General features: G+C 45.1%; 1 protein-coding gene across 1 annotated transcript in view; it reads right to left on the bottom strand.

Annotated features, from left to right (window-relative positions):
• Positions 1-7,945, bottom strand: part of Nploc4 (nuclear protein localization 4 homolog (S. cerevisiae)) — a 62,747-nt gene that overhangs the window by 53,497 nt on the left and 1,305 nt on the right. Inside the window, exons 2-3 of the mRNA XM_013033104.1 lie at positions 4,094-4,174; positions 2,268-2,380 (exon numbers count right to left, since the gene is read on the bottom strand). Coding sequence (XP_012888558.1) covers positions 2,268-2,380; positions 4,094-4,174 — 194 coding nt within the window. The remainder of the gene's footprint in view (positions 1-2,267; positions 2,381-4,093; positions 4,175-7,945) is intronic.

Genomic DNA, 7,945 nt, shown 5'->3' with positions numbered 1-7,945 from the left:
GTGGCGCTGTGGCTCAAGTGGTAGAGCGCTAGCCTTCAGCTGAAGAGCTGAGGGACAGTGCCCAGGCCCAGAGTTCAGGCCCCACAACCGGACCCAAAAAAAAAAAAAAAAGAAAGAAAAAGGGAAAAAGCCAGTATTTTTTTTCTTTTTTTTGGTTGGTCATGAGGTTTGAACTCTGGGCCTGGGTGCTGTCCCTCAGCCCTTCAGCTCAAGGCAAGCGCTCTACCACTTGAGCCACAGCGCCACTTCCGAAAAAAGCCAATTCTAATGAGGGCCTTCTCTGCCATGCTGTAGTACCAGGGGTGGACCTGAGGCTCCTGAGATCAGGAAGCCCAAAGACAGAACACAACCCAGAGGTCTAGCTCCATAGCACCTCCTTGTAACCACAGAAACAAATAAACTTTCTTTGTAGAAAAGCTAAATCTAGGTCCTCAGGAATCCAACTGCTCTACCAGGGCTGGGAAGGTGGCTCAGTGGTAGAGCGCTTGCCTCGCATGCATGAGGCCCTGGGTTCGATTCCTCAGCACCACATAGACAGAAAAAAAAGCTGGAAGTGGTGCTGTGGCTCAAGTGGTAGAGCGCTAGCCTTGAGCTGAAGAGCTGAGGGACAGCGCCCAGGCCCAGAGTTCAGGCCCCACGACCGGACCAAAAAAAAAAGAAAAGATGAGTTGTGGACATGTGTCACTCTGGAAAAGGTCACCAACAAATGAAGGATATAATCTGAATCATAGGTATCCAGTAAGAAGTCTGTAGAAGAACAAGTAAATAAATGTATATAACTTTGTCTTTTTCCCTAATTATCCTAACTTGTCAGCCAAACTACTAAAACAGAACACTGATTTGGGTTTTTTTTTTGGGTTTTGGGTTTTTTTTTTGTTTTGTTAGTCATAGGGCTTAAAACTCTGGGCCTGGACACTGTCCCTCAGCTCTTCAGCTCAAGGCTACTGCTCTACCATTTGAGCCATAGCACCACTCGGAACACTGTTTTAACTAGTGAACAAATACTTGGCTGGCTGCCTACATGTTCAATCCAACCCCTAGTGACCAGAGTAAAGAATGAAGGCAAATCAAGCACTCTGCTCACTAATGCACATGCAGGTGCCCACACAGTCTAGACCAGTCAGCAAACTTCTATACAGGGCCAAAGAACAAGCATTTTCAGCTCCACAGGATACAACTACTCAATTCCACACTGTTGTTTTGCTTTGTTGTTTTTTAGTGCTGGTACTGGGGCGTGAATTCAGGTCCTCAGTGCTGACTTGGCACTGCTTTTTCATTCAAGGCTAGCATTACCACATGAATGACAGCTCCACTTCCAGCAGTTTGCCAGTTTATTGGAGACAAGAGTCAACTGAGCTCTGGTAGCTCACATCTGTAATCCTAGCTACTCAGGAAGCAGGGATCTGAGGATCCCAGATAGAAGTCAACCCAGTCAGAAAAGTCCACAAGACTCATCTGCAATTAACCACCAAAAAGATGAAAGTAGAGCCAGGCACCGGTGGCTCACACCTGTAATCCTACTCAGGAGGCTGAGATCTGAGGATGGAGGTTCAAAGCCAGCCTGGGCAGGAAAATCCATGAGACTCTTATCTCCAATTAGCCACCAGAAAACCAGACGTGATGCTGTGGTTCAAGTGGTAGAGCGCTTGCCTTGAGCTGAGGAGTGCAGGGACAGCGTCCAAGCCCAGAGTTCAGGCCCCACAACCCACAAAAAAAAAAAAAAAAAAAAGTTTTTCTACTCATGCTGGCTTGGAACCACGATCTCAGCCTCCTGAGTAGCTAGAATGACAGATACAAACCACCAGCATCCAATTTAACTCCATGTTTACAGCATGTAAAAAGCCATGGATACAACCAAGCAACATAGCTGTGTCCCAAAAACACACCACACCAAAGCCTCAATGGTACACTGGACTACAGCCTGCCTTCCTAGACCACACCGCCCACATGGCATTTCTTCACACAGAGCTGTGTTCCAAGCCCAGTCCTTCCCTCAGACAAGTAGATGGACTCCACTGCAGATCTACACTAGAAGCTTGTCCAGATACATTCCAGAGTTCTGTAACATCAGTCAGACCTACTTAGCAGTAACAGAACCGTTAGGATTGTGGCCATCTACCCAGAAAACAGATTCCCTATACAGTGGTCAATTAACATGACAGTAAGTAGAGTAGCAGGAGGAGGAAGCAGGATAAATCCCAAGCAGCCTCAGGAAGTCAACAGGCTTTGGCTCCTCCTTGTTCCTCATCTGTTGGGTGATCACTTACTTGATTTTTAGCAAATGGAGGGATTTGCTGCTCGACGCTGTTATCTCTCCAGTCTTGTTTCTGTTGATGTAAACTGAGAAGCCGTTGTTCTGGAAGCCAAACTCCTTTGCAACCTAAGAGACCCAATACAGATTTGGTAAAATATTTCAGTATTACTACACATACCACACCACATCAAGACATTTTAGCAGAACAATAGTTCCTCATTAGCCAAACTCATTATTTCGCTCTTATTTAAGGAAATGTGCACCATTCATTCAAGTCCCAATACAAACAGGAAAGTAGTCTTCTGTAAATGCATTTAAGAGTCTGAAGAGAGGAGTTGAAGGGATGGCTCAAGTGGTAGAGCGTCAGCCAATGAACAAAAGCGCCAGGTACCACGTTTGAGTCCTAGTCTCTGAAGGGGAAAGAAAAAAATCAGACAGGGCTGGGAAGGTGGCTCAGTGGTAGAGTGCTTGCCTTGCATGCATGAGGACCTGGGTTCCATTCCTCAGCACCACATAAGCAGAAAAAGCCAGAAGTGGGACTGTGGCTCAAGTTGTAGAGCACTAGCCTTGAGCTGAAGAGCTGAGGGACAGCGTCCAGGCACAGAGTTCAAGACCCATGACCAACCAAAAAAAAAAAAAAAAAACATAAAAAGAAGCTGGAAGTGGAGATGCAGCTCAAGTAATAGAAAGCTAGCTTTGAGCAAAAAAGCTAAGAAATAGCACCTAGACCTTGAATTCAAGCCTCAGTAATGGCACTAAATAAGACCCAGACACTGGTAAGTTCATCATGCTTGCAATCCTAGTTACTCAGGAAGCAAAGCTGAGGATCAAGGTTCAAAAAACTGAACCCCAACAGGAAAGTTTATGAGACTCTTATCTCCAATTAACCACCAAAAAACAAGAGGAGCTTAGTTCAAAGTGATAGCCCTAGACTTGAAGAAACGAGCTCAGGGACAGTACCAAGTTCCATGACCAACAAAAACATAAAAATAAAAAATAAACAACTGAAGGAAAGCAAGCTGCTTAGCTACTCAGGAGGTTAACATTCAGAGGACTTCAGTTCAAGATCAGCCAGGGCAGGAAAAATTGTGCTAGAATCCATGTTAAAAAAAAAAAATACCCAGGGGCTGGGAAGGTGGCTCAGTGGTAGAGTGTTTGTTTGCCTAGCATGCATGAAGCCCTTGGTTTGATTCCTCAGTACCACATACACAGAAAAAGCGGAAGTAGTATTGTGGCTCAAGTGGTAGAGTGCTAGTCTTGAGCACAGAGAGACTCAGGGACAGCACCCAGGCCAAGTTTAAGCCCCAGGACTGGCCAAAATAAAAATAAATTTAAAAAAATAAAATAAAACAGGTTTGCTCAAATGGTAGAGCCAGTCTTGAATGAAAAAGCCAAATTAGAGCTAGAGGTCCTGAATTCAAGCCCCAGTACCAATATTCACACAAAATTTAAATAATAACAACAATAAAATAACTGTAATAAAAGGATCAAGTTCCCATCATAGAGGATCCTACTGTTAAATGTGGTATCCTGAAAGAAAAAGATCCCTTTGTTTCTTTTGCCAGTCGGAGGGCTTGAATTCTGGGCCTAGACACTGTCCCTGAGCTTTTTTGCTCAATATTAGCATTCTACTACTTGAACCACAGCTCCACTTCTAAAGTAACATTTTTCTATGGAGAAAGCACTACAGACTACTGCCAAGAATGGGAGCATTTTGCCAGGGGCATTAGCTATTTGATGGGAGAAAAAAGGGAATGAAGAAATGAGAAGGAAAAGCACAGATGTGAACTGTGAAGAGTGAAGGGGACCCTGAAAGGTAAATGTGCACACCAATAGTACCTTTTTCAAAAATGCTGCAGCTGTTTCTCTTTTTGTTGCTGTGATCCGCTTCACTCCATCCGGAGACTGGACTCGGATGATCTGTTGTAAATTTTAAAAAGATGGGTTACTTGGGCTTGGGCCTAGTAAGTTGCTAATCTATTTTCAAGACTCTTTTTTTTTGGGGGGAGGGTGTCAGTCCTGGGGTTTGAATTCTGGGCTCGGGCGCTGTCCCTCAGCTCTTCAGCTCAAGGCCAGCACTCTACCACTTGAGCCACAGCGCCACTTCCGGTTTTCTAGTGGGGGGGGGGGGGGCTTATTGGAGATAAAGAGTCTCACGTGGACTTTCCTGCCTGGGCTGGCTTTGAACCGCGATCCTCAGAGCTCAGCCTCCTGAGTAGCTGGGATGACAGGCTGAGCCACCTGGACTCAGCTATTTAAGACTCTTATCTGCAATCTTTCATCATCTAAAAAAAACACCCTTTCCATTTCATACCTAACTCAGTATTTGCAGTAGAGAAGCAAAGGGAAGCAAAAGGGTGAGTTGAAACAACTCCTTAAGCTAGTGGACAGCCTAAGAGCATGGTCCTGATTCAAACCCTAGTCTAATCTAAGTATCTAATCATTATTTAGTTATGTCTGAAACACTTTTTTTCTCTTTAAACTTATAAAAACAAGAAAAACAACAAAACTACCGTGAACCACGAATGGCTGAACTCTTTACGAAAGATCTCTTTATTCTAGGATCCATATACACAACAGAATGACAAAGAATCACAGAAAACTTTCTTATTTATTTTTAATTAAAAAAAAAAAAAGCCAGGCGCTGGTGGCTCACACCTTTCGTCCTAGCTACTCAGTCTGAGAGCTGAGGAGTGTGTTTCGAAGCCAGCAGAAAAGTCCAGGAGACTCTTATTTCCAATTAACCATCAGAAAACCGGAAGTGGCACTGAGAGCTCAGGGACAGGACCCAGGCCTGTAATCCTAGCTACACAGGAAAAGCTCAAGGCCATCCCAGATAGTGTAGCAAGACAGTATTTTTGTTGTTGTTGTTGTTGTTGGTCGTGGGGCTTGAACTCTGGGCTTGGACTCTGTCCTTGCCCTCTTCAGCTCAAGGAGAGTGCTCTACCACTTGAGCCACAGCACCACTTCAGGTTTTCTGGTGGTTTATTGGAGATAAGAGTCTCACGGACTTTCTTGCCCTAGCTGGCTCTGAATTGCATTCCTCAGATCTCAGCCTCCTGAGTAGCTAGGATGACAGGCGTGAGCCACTGACAATGGCTCAAGACAGTATGACTTACAGTGCTGCTGAACAGTAGAGTGTCTATTTACCAAGCCCAGAGTTCAAATCTCATCACCATCATTAAAAGAAAAGGAAGCCGGGCGCCGGTGGCTCACACCTGTCATCCTAGCTACTCAAGAGGCTGAGATCTGAGGATCATGGTTCAAAGCCAGCCCGGGCAGCAAAGTCCGTGAGACTCATCTCCAGTAAACCACTAGAAAACCAGAAGTGGCGCTGTGGTTCAAGCAGAAGAGTGCTCGCCTTGAGCTGAAGAGCGCAGGGATAGCGCCCAAGCCGAGTTAAAGCCCAACCCACCAAAAAATAAAAATAAAAACTTGCAATGCAAAAGAAAAGGAGATCTTTGGGGCATAGTTTAAGTGGTACAAATTTAACTGTTTATCTAACATACAGGAAGCCCTGAAGAGAAAGGTTGAGAAAGGAAGAAGGCAGGTAGATCTTTCATACATCATCAACTTTAAGAGAGTTTTAAAAAAAAATTTTCGCCGGGCGCTGGTGGCTCACGCCTGTAATCCTAGCTACTCAGGAGGCTGAGATCTGAGACTCCTGTCTCCAATAAACCACCAAAAAACCTGAAGTGGCACTGTGGCTCAAGTGGTAGAGCGCTCGCCTTGAGCTGAAGAGCTGAGGGACAGCGCCCAGGCCCAGAGTTGAAGCCCCACGACCGACAAAAAAAAAAATTTTTCATAGCAGGCCTGAAAAAGTTGGAAGACTACTACAAAACTACTAAACATGGGCTGGTAATGTGACAGTGGTAGAGTGCTTGCCTGGCATGCATGAAGCCCACGGTTTGATTCCTCAGTACCACATAAACAGAAAAGACCAGAAGTGGTGCTGTGGCTCAAGTGGTAGAGTGCTAGCCTTGTGTAAAAAGCAGCTCAGGGCCGGGTACTGTTGGCACACATGCATGCACGCACGCGCGCGCACACGCGCACACACACGCGCGCGCGCACACATACACAAAACTACTAAACACTCACTACTACTTTCTAGGCCTTGATTTTACACTGATCAAGTTCTCTGAGAGAAGGTGATTATGCTGGCTGCTGTATCAGCCCCTGCTTTAGTCAGAAAGCATGAACTAGCATGCCCTGAAAATAAGGCAGCTGCTGTCCAATCACCTGAGGGGTGGGAAGGGAGAAACAAGAACATACCAGAAAATGTTCACATTGTAGTTTTTCCTCTCTGAAACCACTGATTGTACACTGTACTTAAAACAATACTAAGTGGATGTAAAAAGTAGCAAGGCATTGTTCTAATAAAGACTTCCACTAATACACAATATGGCTGTCAACTAAGTCCATTGTTAGCAAACTAAAGACTAATGACTGGGCATGTTAGCCTTTCTTTTTTCTTTTTTTTTGGTCAGTCGTGGGGCTAACTCTGGGCCTGAGTGCTGTCCCTCAGCTCTTCAGCTCAAGGCAAGCACTCTACCACTTGAGCCACAGCGCCACCTCTGGTTTTCTGGTTTTGGTTTATTGGAGATAAGAGTCTCACAGACTTTCCTGCCCAGGCTGGCTTTGAACTGTGATCCTCAGATCGCAGCCTCTGCGTACCTAGTATTACAGGTGTGAGCCACTGGTGCCCTGCTATGATAGCCTTTCTTAATCCTAGCACTCAGGAGGCTGAGGCAGAAGAATACAGTGAGCTCAAGTGGTAGACCATTAGCCTGAGCACAAAGAGGCTCAGGGACAGCACCCAGGTCTTGAGTTCAAGCCCCAGGACAGGCAAAAGATATATATTTATATATACACACACACACACACACATATATATATATACACCCATACACATACATTTGCATATACAGTGTGTGTGTGTATATATATATATACACACACACATAACCTAGATTTTTCTAAATAGCCTGACACTGTCTCTTCTGACAACTTTCACTTGAGTTTGCCTCTCTATGTTCTCAAGTTTTCAGACTTTGTCCTGAATAATTCTGATTGCTGAAGAGCAACATACTGTGCACATTTTTGCTGTACGTGTATGTGTGCTGATCCTGGGGCTTGACCTCAGGCCCTAGGCACAGTCCTAGCGCTATTTTGCTCAAGGCTAGAGCTCTTTCTGCTTCCTAAGCACATCTAATTTTCTCATTCTTCTCCTTCACCTGTGCTAAATGCAAATATGAGTTAGTCACTTTGGCTACTGATTCTTGGTGTTCTTCATTCCAGGTTTAATATTTAGAGAAAAACACCAAAGTCTGGCTTGGTCCCTCATAATAAATACGAAAGGAAATCCACCCAAAGGGACAGATCAGACTACATGAACTCACAACCTTAGGTTGAAATTCCTAGTACCTACAATTTGATTTTCTGTTATTTATAAGGAGGCCATGTGTGAAGCTCAAGCCCAGGAATTCAAAGACAGCAGAGACCTAGACTTAGTCTCCAAGTGAGAGAAAGAACAAAAAACGGGGAGCAAAGGAGAGAGGAGGGCTGGGCGCTGCTGGCTGCCACCTGTGCTCCCAGGTACTCGGGAGGCTGAGGTGGGAGGATGGAGGCCCAGAAAAACAAAACAAAACCAAAGCCCCAGCCGCGTCCGGCGGTCGGGGAGACTCGGCCGAG

The sequence above is a fragment of the Dipodomys ordii genome, unplaced genomic scaffold, assembly GCF_000151885.1.
Source record: "Dipodomys ordii isolate 6190 unplaced genomic scaffold, Dord_2.0 Scaffold163, whole genome shotgun sequence".
Taxonomy (NCBI): domain Eukaryota; kingdom Metazoa; phylum Chordata; class Mammalia; order Rodentia; family Heteromyidae; genus Dipodomys; species Dipodomys ordii.
Note: the sequence above shows the minus strand (reverse complement) of the source record. Positions and strands in the feature narration are given on the sequence as shown.